At 43.1% G+C, this 18,469-nt stretch overlaps 1 protein-coding gene across 6 annotated transcripts in view; it reads left to right on the top strand.

Annotated features, from left to right (window-relative positions):
• The window catches only part of MTCL2 (microtubule crosslinking factor 2), a 72,084-nt gene extending 61,947 nt beyond the window's left edge, over positions 1-10,137 (top strand). For 4 of the 6 annotated variants that reach the window (XM_069951688.1, XM_069951690.1, XM_069951691.1 and 1 more), the window contains 2 exons: positions 415-1,864; positions 2,007-2,231. In XM_069951688.1, coding sequence (XP_069807789.1) covers positions 415-1,864; positions 2,007-2,153 — 1,597 coding nt within the window. In that variant the 3' untranslated portion in view covers positions 2,154-2,231. Of the gene's footprint in view, positions 1-414; positions 1,865-2,006; positions 2,409-9,761 lie in introns of those variants that run through there. The other 2 variants (XM_069951687.1, XM_069951689.1) reach the window with 2 other exon arrangements.
• Positions 10,138-18,469: the final 8,332 nt, after the last annotated feature.

An 18,469-nucleotide genomic window follows, 5' to 3' on the forward strand; every position in this document is an offset into this window, starting at 1 on the left:
ATTGCTCAGAAAACAAGGGCCAGATCGGCGCTCGTTTACAGTGTATGATCGGGCCATCTAATAGGACCCTTAGTGTTGAGCGAACTTACAGAACTGTTGGGGTCCGGCAACTTTCTGCAAACCCAAATGCTTGGCATTTGACTCCTGGCGTCTGGAGAGCTTAGATGCAGCCTTTGGGCTGCCAGAAAAACATAGTTACAGCCTATGGCTATATACATATGTTCCAGGACCCCCTAGGATGGCATCCAACTTCTCCAGACAGCAGGAGTCCAATGCCAAGCATTTAGGTTTTGGAGAACATTGCTGAACCCGAACAGTATGGCAAATTCCCTCAACACTGTATTCAGTGTATCAGAATGTGATATCTCTTCAGTCTTTGCAGAGTTATAGAACAACATCTCTTTCTTTCTGCAGAACAAAGTCTGTGTCCTCTATGTCAGAATTTGAAAGTTTACTCGATTGTTCTCCCTTTCTTCCTGGACAAACGCCCCTTGATAACACCGGGAACAACAATGGAATGAAAGGTTTTCTGGCCTCTCAGCTGCTAACTAATGGTTCCATAGATTCCGATATCAGTCAGAAACACTGCCCATATATCAATGATAAAACCTTGTCTGAACACTTGGCCAAGGACAATTTAGGCATTTCCTCTTGGGATTACACGTTGGGTAAGTCTGGGCATAGTGGAGAAGCTGGTTACAAGCAGATACAGAGAAGTTACACTGCCCCGGACAGGACAGGCATTAGAATTTATTACAGCCCGCCAGTTGTGCGAAGACTAGAGGCTCCTTTGGTGCAGAATAAAGAAGATAAACTTATGGTTGAGCCAGGATTCCTATTCACCATGGCAAAGCCTAAAGATTCGGAAAAGCCAGAAAAATTTTCCGGTAACTCCTACAGTCGATGGTTGTGCAGTTTCTCCAAGAAGAAGCATGACCTTTTGGACAAGGATACCGCCAAGGAAAACCAATCTGTTCCGGCCTTTCCGTCTTCGTTGGGCGATTTGGAGATCTCCGGAAACATGAGTGATGACATGAAAGAGATTACCAATTGTGTTAGGCAAGCGATCCGCTCCAGTTCTCTAGAGAGGAAAAATAAAAGCACATCAAGCCAGACAGTGGGACTCTCTACAGTGGGGATCCAGACTGTCCAAATGATCAGCATTGGTCTTCAGACTGATCTACCCAGAGCAAGCCTTCATGCAAAGAGTTGGTCACCAAGAAGTTCTTCTCTGCTGTCGTCAAGAACCAAGCATATTTCCACATCACTGGACAAAGTCCATTCCCGAATTGACCGGCCTTGCTGTTCCCCCAAGTTTGGCTCTCCAAAGTTGCAGAGAAGGTCATCCTCTAAACTAGATGCCTCTAAAGATAGAAGCCTGTGGAATCTCCATCAGGGCAAGCAGAATGGTTCAGCATGGGCACGGTCTACAACTACTCGAGACAGCCCAGTTCTCAGCAACATTTATGACGGATCCTCCAGCTTGTTCAATGTAGTGGATCATGCCGGAAGTACGGAGTCTCTGTACAAGACGGGCGTAGCTGAAAGAAGTAAACCAGAACCCCCTAAGTATGGCATCGTGCAGGAGTTCTTAAGGAACGTGTGTGGCCGTAGCGGTCCCAGCTCGAGTTCCGGCACTGAAAAGAAGGAGCTGGAGGACAATCACAAGAGAGCAGATAACCACGACCATTGCTCGTCTTCTGTGTGTCATTCATCCTACAATGTTTCAAAACTGCTGAGCAAGAAGAACCCAAGACAACACAATGCCGATGAACACAGGTCTTCTCTCTCAAGTCAAGCAGCGAAAGATGGAAGCTCCAAAGACCATAAAGAACCTGACATTGTTTCTACAACAGCCACTGAAGTAAGTGCCACCCTTTGATGTCTCGTTCATTACTATTCATGTAGTCGGTCCTCTTTGTTGTAGTGAATAGACGACCCGTGAACATGTACGTAGTATTTAGCACATTCATCATAAACTCCTTATCACCTTGGTTTTCCTGCAGGATTACTCCTGTAATTGTAACTCTCATCCTGTAACATCCTGCTTCTCCAGACCGTCCCGAACACACTCACGCCAGACCCAGCCCAGGTGCCAGCTCCACCAAGAACCAGCTCCGTCTGAGGAAAAACCAGGAAGCGCTGGCAACTGATTCCCGCGGCTTACCATCCACTGTACTGTTACATGAAGATCCTTGAAGATCGTATAAAACAACCCGTTCATGCCTTCAGTTTTGTACATAAGTGCATAAGATAGATCGATATTGACTTTATTGCCCTGCTGGATGCTAATATAGCACTTAATCCTTGGTAACATATGTACCTTAAGTAGGTATTGTATGCATACACTGTGTGTTTCTGTATACATGCCAAGATTACTACTTTTCTGCCACGAGGAGCCATCACAGGTCAGTCACAGTAATACACTATGTTTGGTCTTTACTATACATGGATTGGTATATGTCCACCATTTACACCAAACTCTTAATCATTCCTTTTATTGCACAATTCACTTACCTTAAAGCAGGGATGGGGGAACCTTCCGCCCTCCAGCTGTTGCAAAACTACAATTACCATCATGCCTGGACAGCTGAAGCGAAGCTTCAGCTGTCCAGGCATGATGGTAATTGTAGTTTCGCAACAGCTAGAGGCCTTTGGCTGTCCAGGCATGATGGTAAATGTAGTTTCGCAACAGCTGGAGGGCTTTGGCTGTCCAGGCATGATGGTAAATGTAGTTTCGCAACAGCTGGAGGGCTTTGGCTGTCCAGGCATGATGGTAAATGTAGTTTCGCAACAGCTGGAGGGCTTTGGCTGTCCAGGCATGATGGTAAATGTAGTTTCGCAACAGCTGGAGGGCTTTGGCTGTCCAGGCATGATGGTAATTGTAGTTTCGCAACAGCTAGAGGCCTTTGGCTGTCCAGGCATGATGGTAAATGTAGTTTCGCAACAGCTGGAGGGCTTTGGCTGTCCAGGCATGATGGTAATTGTAGTTTCGCAACAGCTGGAGGGCTTTGGCTGTCCAGGCATGATGGTAATTGTAGTTTTGCAACAGCTGGAGGGCCGAAGGTTCTCCATCTTTACCATAGAGGCATGTAGTCATGACAAAAGGTCACAGTGGCCATAATGTAGCACAGTCGGGCTGCAAAAAGTAGAACCCTTCATTTTGTATTTTATTTTTTTCACACTATTGGACAACACTCGAGTAAAAAATATTTATTAAACAGTAAAAAAAAAAAAGAAGATGGCGAAATAACAATAATAAACTACATGTGCGTAGTTCCTAAAACAAAGTATTATTTTGTTAAACTGCATCAAGAGTTAAAGGGGTACTCCGGCCCTGCAGTATAATCTGTGTACGGCCGGGGAGGGGGTTGAAATAGAAGCCGGCGGTGACTTACCACCCCGGTTCCAGCGGCGGCTCCCAGATCGCGCCGCCCCCGTACCCCCGTCCCGCGGCCACTTCCTGGTTAGAGCTGCAGCTTAAGATGTGACGTCTCAAGGCAGCTCTGCAATTCAGCGGTCGTAGCGGAGTCCCGCCTCGGCCGTACACAGATTATGATGCAGGGCCGGAGTACCACTTTAAGATTATGCCAGTGACGGCGTGCCACATGTGGGTAAAGAGGCCTGATAATTTTTATTATTTGGTTAATTTTGTGGTTGGTGCATCCACTGGGGGAGAACAAATTGCTCACAGAATATTGGAAAACCTGCCCTGTTAATAGGAATATTCTGTAGATATGAATATTTAAATGAACGTTTATTTGCCATGTGTATATAGTGTGTATATATCTCTCTCATTCTCTGTCATTGTCATTCTGAAATGCACTGTTTTTTTTTGTTTTGTTTTTTTGTATCTTTTGACTGATTTGTACTTTTTTTCTTCTTATTCTTCTTCTGTATGTTTTTTTTTCCGACTTGACATTTCCTATTAGGAGATCAGTTTGTGGATTTTTATTCTCTCCTATGTACTCTATAGCAATGGCATAGATGGCAGATAGGGTTGAATAAGCACTTACTGTAAATGCCCGAGTGCTCGTTACCCAAGTCAACCACGTTTCAATGCTGGACTGCTCGACTCTAGTAAAAAACCCCATTGAAATTAATGGGAGACTCGAGCATTTAACCAGGTTCCCCCTACTCTGTGTCTGGTTAACCTGCATTTTTTTTTTATTCTAATTTTTGTATATTTTTTTGTTTAAACATCACTTCAAGGGACAATATGTACAAAAATTTTAACAAAAAAATGCAATAGGTATAAGTGACGGCCGAATGATTGTTCAGCCGTCAGTTATTGAAGGTGTTTGGCCTCCTACCTGAGCACTCTGATCGACCAACACTAATAGCAGACGCAATCTTGAGCCTGAGAAGAGTAATTTCAGTATAGCTTTCAATATAATACATTCCTCTAAGCGAGGCACAGTTAAAGGGGTTGCTTAAAGGGGGTTTCCAGCACTACAAAAACATGGCCACTTTCTTCCAGAGGCAACGCCACTCTTGCCTCCAGTTTGGGTGCAGGTTTCGCGACTTAAAGGGAACCTGTCACCCCCCGTGCCGGGGTGACAGGCTCCCGACCCCCCGTTAGAGCCCCCTATACTTACCTAATCCCGCCGGGTCCCGCTTCTGGATCCGGTCGGGTGATGAAGATCTCAGCCGCTGCAGCCCAGTGCGCGCGCTGAGAGATGAGTCCAACACTCATAGAGAATGACGGAGCGCTGGACTCTCCTGTCATTCTCTATGGGTGTTGGACTCATCTCTCAGCGCGCGCGCCGGGCTGCAGCGGCTGAGATCTCAGTCACCCGACCACCTCCAGAAGCGGGACCCGGCGGGATTAGGTAAGTATAGGGGGCTCTAACGGGGGGTCGGGAGCCTGTCACCCCGGCACGGGGGGTGACAGGTTCCATTTAAGCTCCATTCTTTCAATGGAACTAATTCCAAATCACACCTGAACTGGAGACAAGAATGGTGCTGTTTCCAGAAGAAAGTGGCCATGTTTTTGTAGCGCTGGAAAACTCAGTGCTTTGTGGCTTTGTCTAGTATTGCGACTCTGTCCCCCTTCAAAGGAATGGACTACTAGGTAAAGCCTATGGACAAGAGTGGCACGGTGCCAGGTTTTCTAATCTCATACAACCCCTGTTAGTAAAAATAATAAATAGTTAAGGTAATCGTGACTGTGTGAGTGATCATGCACTTGGCCATAGGGATCCATCAACACTCTATTGTATAATACATTGGATTGTATAACTACGAATTCCAGGGTGGTAGTCAGACGTACGTGGTATAAGAGTGTTTAGTCATGGTGCCTGGCTCTTAAAGGTAACCGATCACATAAAAAATGGAGGAAGAGCAGAGCAGAATAAGACCCTATATACCGTTCACTTTAACAGTACTCTCTATACCAATAAGATCCAGTTTCACCAGTCTGTTTCCAATAAAGACTGTAGTAGAAGTATGGAGAATGACCTTTTGTACACTGGTAGGTTTAGCGGTCCCCTACCTCCACTCTGTACATTCCTCTTGGTAAAATTTGCAGAACTGCCACTTTGCTAACTCTTCTCTTGGGAAGTATTGGCCTTTGGACTCCTATTACTTGGTATTAACAGACTACACTGCCATTCCCCAGTCTGTACGTGTTACCGCCATACGTACATTTCCGTAATGGTATGAATCAGATGTTGCTGCTCCGCTTCTCCTACTGACACTGCCACCGTGTATCTCCCTTTCCTTGGTAACTTGGCACCACACTACTAAAGTAGGAATTGGTATACACTACCTCTGGGAGGAGAATACCTCCTGTAATCTAAGCTGACCATACCACTCCCCTCTCCGTTCACCGCCACCCTTCTTGGGAATGGAATTGCTACACATACATACTATAGGGCCATTATACCTGTTGTTACTACATGCTTTTCTAAGGGGTAATTCACATGTTCCGTGCAGGGTCCATATATTTGGATGATGTGCTACAGAATGGACTTCAAAACTCCTGACATCATTATTCATTATGATACCGGTAGCTCAAAAACTGTTTAAAGCTTTGAGGTACTGTACTGATACACCAGGTTAGCAGGTCAGTACAGAAACACGAAGATTTAAAGGAAAATCCGTCACTAGATTTATGCATAAACTAGTGACAGAAATTCTGATTAGATCGGTGTATTACTTACATCATTCTGTTTAACCGTTCTCCTAATATGCAGGAGAATAGGATTCTTGCCACACCCCTCTCCCCGCCCTCCAGCTGCTGATTAACAGTTGACTGTCTATATAAAGCATGGATACATAACTACCAATAAGCAGCTGGTGGGCGGAGTTTTCTGCTGCTTATACTGCCACCAAATCCGTCTTTTCTATTCTCAATGTCTGTTCTAAGACTACACGCCTTTTCTTTTAAATATAGCTTTTAGGTTATTCCTGACTACTTACGAAACTTACATTTTGGTAAAGTTAGGCGAAAGGTTAAAAGGTTTTATGAGATTCCCTTGAATTAAACTGAGCTGCAGTACCAGCCATAGTCCATGGACCATCCAACCCTATTAACGCTATGACTCCGCTATATACCATTGTGTAGTTCAGGCCTTCATTTACATGACCGTAGCTTTGAGTTGGCAATGTAACAGAGTGTGTATAATGTATGCAGATGGAAATATGTAAAGGTAAATTGTACAGCGTTTAATGAGCCGAAGAGCAATAAGCAAAGTATTCCCCTATAGTCAGGAATAGGCACATTGTCCCGGTGCAGTAATAAAGATGAATTATTATTATTCTTCCCTTACTAACCCCAGGCAGAGCAGAGTCATTTACAATGGCCTGCTTACCCCTGCTGCTTAGTAGTCCATGACCCTGTAAATACTCACACTGCAATACTGGAGTGCGTCTTTACAATGTTATCTCCTCGCTTGAGTTCACCTGTAAGTTTCCTGCACTATAATTCCTGACATCTAAACACTGTCATGCTTCTGAGCAGCAATAAGCGTGCACGGTTTACAGCTCATTGCAGGTCCAGGTAAAGCACTGCGTTATCTGTGTCTGATCACGGCAGCTCCACTGAAAATGGTTAAAGGGATATTCCGCTTAAAATCACTTTTATATGTTGCTGTTGCTGCCCATGGTGAGACTAACAATTCCTTCCATACTTGTTATTATCTATTCAATCTCCTTCCCCCAGTTCTCAGCTGCTGCTTTCTGCTAAAGACACAAAAATCTGTAGTAAGCCTTTCTCTCCCCCCTCCCTTCTGCCTCCCTGGCAGGCTTTATCTGCAACATTGTAGCTTCTTTGTAACGCTGGGAGGGTAAATCCAAGGTCAAGTTGCTAATGAACTCACTGTGATTATCCATCCCAGCATTACAAAAAAGCTACAGTGTTGCAGATAAAGCCTGCCAGGGACTTGTTTACATCAGCCATCTCAGAAGTGAGGAGAGGGAGACAGAGAGAAAATCTCATACACAGATTTTTGTGTCTTGAGCAGAAAGCAGCAGCTCAGAAGTGGGTTAGGGGACTGAATAGATAATATAAAGTACAGTAATACAAGTAATAACCGCATACAGTTTTATTAGCTCAGTGCATAAAGTGCCTCGTCTCTGCCCTCTGGTGGTGGCTGCAGGTAGCTAGGAGTATGTCCTTTAACTCTCTCCATGCTGGACATAAGGAGCTTTGTATTACAAAAAGAGATGTCTGACCGATATATATTGGTATTTAACCCTCTTCAGTGCAGCGCTCGCCGTCTGTCTATGACCCAGGAAGATCCTTTAGTGCTATGTGTCCTGGCCATATAAGAGTGACTTACAAGTGACAGATGAGGATGTATATACATCATATATATAGTTGGCTTTATACACCTGTGTACGGACGGTATCATACATACAAGCATGCAGCACACGCACACTTGTACATCTTATATTGTAGACACCTATGTAATGAAATATTCCATACTGTAGATTATTTGTATATCTCTATTGTCGCCACATCCCAGCTAGACTAGAACGGCTTGTGTATACTTCACGGTTCACATCGCATATTTTATATCGGAAGAAAAACTTGTCCTTTTTTTTTTTTTTTTCTAACCTAGAGAACCAAAATCGACCATTCTTGGCTTTTGTTAATGTTGGCAAATAGCCTGTAATGATTCTATAATGCATTCCTATAGGGGAAGGCGCGGTAAAGACCACTTCATTCAGAGGGGTGGATAGCTTTTTGTGTTTTGCTATATAGAGGAACAGGCTAGTGTAAGATGGTGTTTTTAGGCCTTGTTCACACAACTGTACTTGATCTGAGAGCTAAGCAGGTCCTGAATACAGTCCATGCAGGGATTTTTTTTTAGTTTTTACGGTTATATTTTTAATATCAATCACATTTTTCTGCCAGTACCCACCCCCCACCTTCCAAAAAAATCTATTAGAAAAGTAAAATACTGGCAAAACACTCAAAAAACACAAAGCTGTAAGGTTGTATGGATGTCATAAAGTAGTGTCATGCTCCTTGAGAGCCACCAAAGGCTCGGACACTTCCAAACTGTGATGCACTACAGCAGGAATGGGGAACATTCAGCCCTCCAGCTGTTGCAAAACTACAACTCCCATCATGCCTGGAAAGTCAAAGCAAACTTTTGGCTGTCCGGGTATAATGGGAATTGTAGTTTTGCAACAGCTGAAGGGCGGAACGTTCCCCATCCCCGCACTACAGTGTTGGCCAGACTTGGCCCGAAAAGCCAGACCCATAAAGATCAGCTGATCGCTAGGCTGACCTACTTCTGAAATAGTTAATATGAGACTGTGTATCCGTAGCAATACTGTAATTCATCCCTATTAATACATATTTGTATGAATAAAGCCTTAAAGCGGTTGTCCTATCCTAAGATGTTACCCCCCTATCTATAAAATAGGGGATCAGAAGTTGGATATGTTTGGCAGCCCCATAGAAAACGAATGGAGTGCTGGCCACACTTATGCTGTGCACGCCATCATCCTGGGAATTATTTTGTCCTTGTTCTCGTGGTTGGACTTTGCCATTCTGCCTGTTATCCTCTATTCTGTGGATAGTGGATATTTTCTTCAGATAGGAATACCCCTTTAATAATTCCCTTACTTTTTTTATATTTATATAATATTTGCTTGTTTAGAATGGGGGGGATTGACCAGTACGGTTTTTAACCAGCAAACATAACATGGGCTGATATGGGCGGCCAGTGGTTAGTTGTCACATTTCTGTATCTTCACCTGCACTTATCACCACGTGACTATATATATGTCTCCAACTTTTTTTGTATTCTATTAAAAGTCATTTGTGTTTTTTTTTTTTTTTTTTTTTTAACCTAATATTGAAACCCACCCTGTATATAATATTTATTTATTTTATTTAGTTGTTTCTTTTCTATTCTTAAGCACACCTATATTTTATTAGATTTCAGCTAGATGCATAATGTGCAATGTTTAGGGTGGAAGGGCGTAAATAGTGTATGAGGCTATATATATATATATATATATATATATATATATATATATATATATATATTCCACTATTCATGCCTGACATCGGACATCGAGAGATTGGACAGTTACCATTTAGGATGTAAATATTTATACGGCTTTCTTAGAACGTTTGTCATCAATTTTTCAGCATTTTTTTTTTTTTAAACTGTCGACTTTTTTAGATTTTTTTTTTTCTTCCCTCTACTTTATACCAATGACTTTTCAAAGTTTTTAACGTGAAAAATTTCTCAAATGTTTTTGTAAATACGTTTCTAACTCTGTGTTGTAATTTTTAGTAAAATTTTAGATCAAGGTCGAGACGTTTTAAAATTGGACATTTTTTTGGAAAGGATCCGTCCGCTTGTATTTGTCGCTATTAAAGGGATGGAATTTCGTACAAATTGTTTTAGCCTTTTTAAGACATGCAACCTGATAAAAATGAGGACCCAGTCATGTAAGGGTTAAATGTCCGCCCCGGGCAGCAATGTTGTCGAGGGGTTACAAAGTTTTTTTGTTTGTTTCTTTTTTATGTTTATTGAATTGTCTTATGATGTAAAAAAAAAAAAAGCCCTTTTTGAATTTGCTATCTTTCATGCCTTTTCATTGCAATTGTGTCTTTGTAACGGTGTCAACTAACTGTCACATGTCCATAAATTAAACTGTTGAAATCGACTTTGTGTGGTTTTTTTGTTTTTACTTTTTGGTTTGTTTCATCTGTCACCCTTCCTAGGTATCTCACACACAAGAGCTGGACTGTTATGTAGAAACTAGAGATGAGAGCAACGAGTCCAGTAGTGCGGCATTTGATTACCGGTGGCTGAAGAAGTTGGATGCATCCCTAGGGAGTCCTGGAAAACATGGATACAGTCATAGGCCATAGGCAGTATCCATGTTTTTCTAGACCCCCTAGAGCTGCATCCAACTTCTTTAGCCATCGATAATAATCAAATGCCAATTGGAGCATGCTCGATTTGCTCTCTAGTAGAAAGTTCAGTGCAAGAAATGTGCCCTCACACACTAGTGAAATTAAGTCACTAGGAGCCTTCAGAAAGATCGTGTGAAGGGAGAAAAGGAACTGGTTTATATGATTGTCTGAACCTATTGTTCTCAGAAGGTCCAGCCATCGGTGGAGTCTGGCAGCGGTCTACTTCCTTCCCTCTCCACTGAGATCACACTAATGTTTGGCTAAATTGAACGTGTATTGGGAGTAATAGCTGTTGACCATAAGCTATTGAAGGTGCATGACCACCTAAAAGTGGACCTGCCACAGGAAATTCGGGTATCCATAGAGATGACCACACCACGTGCCCAATTGGATCAGAATGTGGGTCATGCGCAGTACCGACCTGTTGTGGTCTCCGTGGATGTTTGAACTTTAAATGGATTGCACACCATGCTGCATCCAGACTCTGTTACACGTACACATTATGGTTTGCTGGATGTTGATTTCTCTTTCCCTTGTACATTTCACGCTTTATAACAATCACTTCCTATTAGTGCACCTGTATATAGGGAATCTGTCTGCTACAATCCAAGGTTCTAACTGCTGACCTAGTTATATGAACAGTACCATGTATCACCTTGACCTATCAGTCTGTGCTTCTACAATGTAGAAAATGCATTTATTCTCCAGTGCAAAGAGTCAAAGAGGCGTTTTCAATAAAGATGAGAGCATGCTCCAGTCCAGTTGTTTGGCATTTGATTCCCGGTGGCTGAAGAAGTTGGATGCAGCCCTGGGGAGTCTTGGAAAACATAGATACATTCATAGGCCATAGGCTGTGTCCATGTTTTCCCAGACTCCCTGGGGCTGCATCCAATTTCTTCAGCCACCAGGATTAAAATGCTAAACGCCCCTGAAGTGCTGAGGACTGTAACGCTTCCTTCTATCCCTGTTTGATTGACAGTCAGCTATAAATCTCACACCTGTGCACAATTAAGATGTACAGCACAAGAACATGATGTGGAGGAGCCACCCTGACTGTTAATCGAGCAGGGATGCTCAGCACTTCAGGGACCTGTCAGTGACACTTTGCACTGGAAAATGAAAGCATTTTTCTTCATTTTGGAAGCACAGACAGACCTATGAAAGGTACCATGTGTCTCCTTGACTGTATCGGACTGAGCTACCTTGGGCCTGCCGGGGAATTTGATTGTAGGGGAGCACCCTACATACAAAGATATAACTAGTGTCAAACATTTGACATTACTATGGCAACTTTGCACAGAGCTGTGTATGCTCGCTCGCTGCCAGTGACTTGTCAGCAGGTTTACGTATAAGAGGGGAAATTATAAATGAGTGCACATAACTCAGGTGTGTGAAGCAGTGCTGGGGGAGTACATGTCATCCAGGAGCTGCTAAACTGGGAGGCCCATCTTTTGCTCAGCGGCCCACTAAGGTGTAGGGCCCACCGGGCGATTCCCCTGCTCCCCGGTGGGCCAGTCCGAGTCTGCACCTTTGACCTAACAGTGTCAGCAATTTGAAAAATGAGTTGCAGCTGACCGACTCACTTTAAAGCAGTCCTAAAGCTAGCATACTGTTATAAAGCGGTGATGGGGACAGACCCCTCTCCTGTCTTTTGAAAAGACAGATAACACTGGATTGTGTTGATACTCGTAGATGAGAAGTCTCTTTATCTGGGATTGGGTCATCTGTAAGTTCTGTATATATTTAACAAAATTCTAAGAATACAAAAAGCCATGTGATGATGAGACAGCCCCCGAGGTGAATATTTTATACCAGCTGTGCTATATTTTACAATGTCTTGAATGTTTACAGCATGGCACATGATTGTAGTGTATGACATCATATGCCTATTCCAGAACTACATAAGATAATAGTAGTGGGTCTGTCCTCCAATGTTCCGGAAAAAAAAAAAACATGTTGACCTATATAAAGGGTATATACCAAAGGGTAAATCTATAGAAGGACCTATAACTTATAAATACCTGTTGGTATTTTGTGTATAATTAGCCCTAGGGAGTCCTGGAACACATGGATACAAGCTATGAGCGTACAGAGAACATTGCCAAACCTTAAGAGCATCTTCGCTCAGCACTGTTCAGCAACACTGGTGCCATCCTCCACCTAGACTGTGGATGTCTGATCTGCCCTCAAACATACCATGGAGTTACTCCTGCCCAGGGTACATATGAGGTCCAGAGGTAACTACTAAAGTTCACTTCCAATTTTCTGTGATTATTGAATTCTTCAATTTTCAAAAAAAAAAAAAAAAAGGAACAGACCAAGGGTGGACTTAAAAGGAGCATCCTCAATATCAAAAGTTATCCCCTATTGATAGGATCGGGAAAGACTAGCTGCATGGTTGGAGTTTGACTGCTAGAATCCTCAGTGATCCTAAAATGGAGAAAATTGTTCTCTTGAATGAATTGAGTGCATCACATGTCCTCTGCCCATACTCTGCCCATTCTATGGGGCTTCCGAGCATTGCAATGCTTGTGCACAGTGGTGGATCCCATGGGTCAGAACACCACTGATCAGCCAGCTATCCCCTATCATATGGATGGGTATAACTTTTTATGTTGGGAGTACCCCTCCAGTTCAGGTGTGGTTTGCAATTAAGCTCCATTTACCTTAATGGAACTGAGTTTGAAACCGCACCCAATCTGGAGACAAGAGATGGGGAAAAGTGGTCATGTTTTTGTAGCGCTAGATAACCCCTTTAAAGGGGTTATCCAGCGCTACAAAAACATGGCCACTTTCCCCCTACTGTTGTCTCCAGTTTGGGTGGGGTTTTGAAACTCTGTTCTATTGAAGCAATTAAGCAAACCGCACCTGAACTGGAGACAACAGTAGGGGGAAAAGAAGCCATGTTTTTGTAGCGCTGGATAACCCTTTTAAAAGTTTCGAAATACAGGACGAGCCAGATATCCCTTCCGGGAAGGACCCAGCCAAGGGGTGGGTCCTGTAAGGAGACCACCAAAAAACCAAAAGGCCCTATTACATGGAGCTATTACAAGCCGCTCAGCCAATCACTGGCCAAGACAGGACCGCGGCCTGTCAGTGCAGGGACTGGATCATACAGGAACAGAAGACAGAGTTACAGAGACCAGGTAAGGCCCAAGGACATGGTAAGGTAACTAAATACTTTATTATTTTACACTAAAGGCAAGGGCTGCATGGACATCGCTAACAATGTCCTTGCTGCTCGATAGTCGGCCGGTGTAATTGCTCAGTAAACGAGCGCCGATCTAGTAACAGAATCCCATGCTTCCCTCCGCACAGTCAAACAGGAACCGCCATCACTTACTGATCAGTGGGGGTCGGACTCCTGTTACCATTCAGGTACTCGCTCTTGACAGACTGGCTGTTGGGTTATACAGCAAGGGCCCAATATATATTTTCATGCACGGGGTCTTCTGCTGTATCGGTCTCTCCGGACTCTGTTGCTTCTAACAAAAAAAAACAACTAAAATCTGTGAAAATATATAACATTTAGCTAAAGACTTTGAGTTTCCCGTATGTCCAGTAATGGACACGGCTTCCATTGCCCTCATCAGTAATCCATGGAGTCACAGGACAGTAAGACCAGTTCTTTTGGGGGGGAAAATACAAGACTAAGGAAAATGAATGATGCTTTATGTAGTAACCACAGTAACACAGGCTTACCATTCACTTGCTGTCACTAAACTCCAAGCTGTTCAATATACACAATACGGCGTCCTCAGGGGGCCCAGCCCATCCAAGCTCCGGCAAGTTTCAATAGCTACGGACTATAGTGAACACTTAACTTTCTACAGAATCCTGTGCATCTACCTAGAAGCTACAGCTGAAATATTATAAAGGAGTGGTTGTAGACAAAGTGCCATTCATTTGTAAGCCTATTCAGGCTGATCACTGGGATATGTTGGAAGACATTAGAATGTAGGGATCAGTTATTGGGATATCCCATTTACTGCAATGGGACTGCATCCACAGTTTAGGCATTGTGAGGCTTAGGTCTAGAGGTGAGCGAATTTACAGTAAGTTGGTAAGAATTCCAAACATTCGGCATTTGACTTCCGGTGGCTGGAAAAGATGGATGCAGCCCTAGGGCTGCCTGGAAAAGATGGATACAGCCATAGGCCCTAGAGTTACATACATCTTCTCCGGTCACTTGAAGTCAAATGCAGAACGTTTGGGGTTTTCGCAAACCCCAACTTACTGTAAATTTGCATGTCTCTACTTACATCTTAAGAATAATTTATTGAAGTTTAAAGGATTTTTTTGTATATAATTCTCTTGTATTCCTTCTTTTAAGCGTCTAATATTGAATAGGGACACAGTTCAATATTCTCTTTTCCACCTGCCCCATATGTGACCGAAAGTGGGTGATTCCTTGATGTTTTGTGGGCATTCCCAGATATATTGATGTGATATTGGCAGTCCTTTTTCCGATGGCATACTGGTCTTCTTTGCAGCTTAGTTGCTGGTTTACCTTTTCTTTTTGTACATGACCCTGAATTGTTTCTTTGACTTCATCTTTGTTTACTATTTTGTACTAAATTGTATCTTCTTTTTCTTACCTCTGCTTTTTCTGACTTTGAACCCGTGCTGCCTACCCTTATCTTTAGCCCATCCATTACATATGTACACAGTGTACACTGCCAGCCCATCTGTGCCTGTCCCCTCACTGCTTCACACCTGTGTCTACTAGGCCACTTGGCCACCTGCCACCTGGACTGGGACTACTAGAGGTAGCTTCCTAGTGACTGTCTGTCTGCAGCAGTCAAGATCCTCGTATGGGTGGGTTCAGACTGAGGAATTCTCGCGGAAAATGCCCGCGGAATTCCGTCAGCTGTCCGCCCGCACATCTGGGCGCCTTTCCGCCGGCCCCATAGACACCATTCTATGGGCCGGCGTATTTACCATGTATAAGAAAGGTATTGATACATGTATATGAAAGTGATTGATACACAGTATCTCCCAACCTGACATAAGTAATGGAGTCATATGGAGTTGCTTTATTTGGACTTGAGCGTCTTCATTCCCATTTGGTCTCATGGAGCTGGAAAGTTCCCCTCTGTGCGGTTCTCTGGATCCGGTTCCCACAGGTGTCAAGAGTGTGAGATTTGCTTCTAATCCAGACAGCTGCTGTTTATCCTCTGCATTCATGGAATAGCCTTGTCCGTGACCCTCCGCCACCAGGGCAGATCTCTCCCATTCAGCCAGTTAGATGCCAAAGCCACCCGAGCCATGCTCTAAATCCTCTGCATAGTGTTTAATAGTCAGGATCCCCGTCACGTCGCATATAAAATATATCCAGCTCGTACGTGTAAATCAACAAGAGGGAGCTGGAAAGTGGCCGTTGCATAGCGTCACCTTGCAGAATTCATATAGGATTCCAGTTGGCCGTTGCTGTTGTTCACAAATAGCCATTGGTTAGTTTCTTCTTTTGTGTCTGTTTTTAGCAGAGCAATTTTTCCTTTAAAGAAAGGTTATCTATACGCTATCCTCCCTTGATTCCGTATTCTTACCATAAACGCTGAGGGACTGAGCTGTCCATGAGACCATATCCATTCTTAAAGGGGTTGTTCAGTGAAAATCTTTTTCTTTCAAATCAACTGGTGTGAGAAAGTTATATACAGATTTGTAATTTACTTCTATTAAAAAAATCTCAAGTCTTCCTGTACTTATTAGCTGCTGTATGTCATGCAGGAAATGTTTTATTTTCAGTCTGACAGTGCTCTCTGCTGACATCTCTGGCCGAGACAGGAACTCTGTTTTCTATGAATCCCCATAGAAAACCTCTCCTGCTCTGAACAGTTCCTGTCTCGGCCAGAGATGTCAGCAGAGAGCACTGTGTCAGGCTAAAAATAAAATAATATTTTCTGCAGGACATACAGCAGCTAATAAGTATGGGAAGACTTGAGATACCGCCCGAAATGGACCTATTATAATCCGCTACTGGATGTACCAGATGGGCAGGTAGATGTGGAGGATCCAGTTCATGTTTCCAAGTGAAAGAGCAGACTTGCTTAGATTTCTTTTCTATACATATAATTATTGATGCCAGTCACATATGTATATATCACAGCATGCCAATATCAATCCAGCCAAATGGAAATCAATCAGTATTTATAGGCCCCCATGTAATCCAGTCAAGCGGTGACCTCTATGGGTCTATGTGTTTGATTATCCTTAAAGGGAAACTAATAGCAGAATAGAAGCATCTAACCCGCTGATGTGTCCCAAGGCACGGGGCGCTGTGGATGAAGGTCGTTTCCTTACCTTGTTAAAGGGGTACTCCAGCATTTTATTATTATTATTTTTTTTTCAAATCAACAGGTTTCAAAAATATTGACACCTGTGTCCTAGAGTTACAAAAGGACCATCCTGCTTGTTCAGTGTCTGCAGAGCTTGTATTTTCCGTTCTTCATATACTAGGTAGGAAAATATATATATATATATAATATAATATAAGCATTCACAGCTGTTGCAAAACTACAACTCCCATCATGCCTGGACAGCCAAAGCTAAAGCTTTGGCTGTCCAGGCATGATGGGAGTTGTAGTTTTGCAATAGCCGGAGAGGCAAGGTTCCTTACCACTGGTGTAGATAATAGCTATACATAAAGGTATACATAGTGTAAGGGCCCTATTCCACCGGACGATTATCGTTTGCATAATCGTTAACGATTAACTATCTTAAACGACCGCTATTGCGAAAGACCTGAAAACGTTCACTCACTTCCATGGAACGATAATCGTAACTTATGATCGTATTTGCGATCGTTTTTTCTTCGCTATTGCGTTCATATCTGCTGCGAACGACCGAACGACGTCTTATTCAATGCGAACGAGCAACAATAAAAAAAAAAAGTCCTGGTCTTATAAAGCGATCAACGATTTCTCGTTTGGTCGTTAATCGTTAACTGTATTTCAACCGAACGATTATCGTTAAGATTCGAACGATTTAACGATAATCTGAAGGATAATCGTCCGGTGGAATAGGGCCCTAAAGGACCTCTCACAGGCCCGGGGGATGTCAGGGAGAAAGTAGGGACCCCTCACTCTCTATGCCTGGACTAACCTCTCCCTTTGATGTTACTTTGCCAATTAAAACACAAAGACAACTGGAAAACAAGTGCAGGAAGCAGATTCATTCTTCCAATAATAAAATCTCCCAGAATCCCTCTGCCCTAGTTCTGCCGGTATCACCGCCATCATTGCAGGAAGCCGACTGTTTGCCTTTATCGAGTGCCGGTGTCATTTTACACAGCAATCCCGGCGCCCACAATAGGAAAGGCGGAAACTTCCTGCATTATGTAAGCCAGCGATTACCGCACTTATCCCTGCGCAGTGCTATGAATAGGAGAATACAGGATCTCAGGGTAACACGGGCAAAAGTAGGGATTTAAAGGAGGACTCCGGTAAAAAAAAATTCTTTCAAAACAACTGGAGTTAGTTAGTTATATCGATTTGTAATTTATTTCTATTTGAAAATCTCAAGTATTCCAGTACTTATCAGCTGCTGAATGTCCTGCAATTTGTCCAGCATTTGATTACTGGTGAACTGAAGAAGTTGAATACAGCCTATGGCCTATGTCTGTATCCATGTTTTCCAGGATTTCCTAGGGCTGCATCCAACTTCTCCAGCCACTGGTAATCAATTGCGTTTGGGAGCATACTTAAGTCGCACTCATCTCTACAGGAGACTAAACTTGTTTTTACCACAGATTACCCTGGTTCTGCAACCTTGCACCCGCCTTGTTAAAGGGCTTGTCCAGGATTACAAAATAATGCCTGCTTTCTTCCAGAAACAGCACGACTCCAGGCCTCAGTTTGGGTGTGAGGTCTGTTCCACTGAAATGAATGGTGCTTAATTGTAATACCACACACCACCTGAGGACAGGGGTGGAGCTGTTTTAGAAAGAAAGCAGACATTTTTTTTAAATTCTAGATAACCCCTTTAACTTAAAGGGACATTCTGCTGAGAAACTCTTCTTTTGAACTGTGCTCAACCTAGTGGAGAAAGTAAAGAAAATATATTTTTACCTTCCTCGCT

The sequence above is a fragment of the Dendropsophus ebraccatus genome, chromosome 14, assembly GCF_027789765.1.
Source record: "Dendropsophus ebraccatus isolate aDenEbr1 chromosome 14, aDenEbr1.pat, whole genome shotgun sequence".
NCBI lineage: Eukaryota > Metazoa > Chordata > Amphibia > Anura > Hylidae > Dendropsophus > Dendropsophus ebraccatus.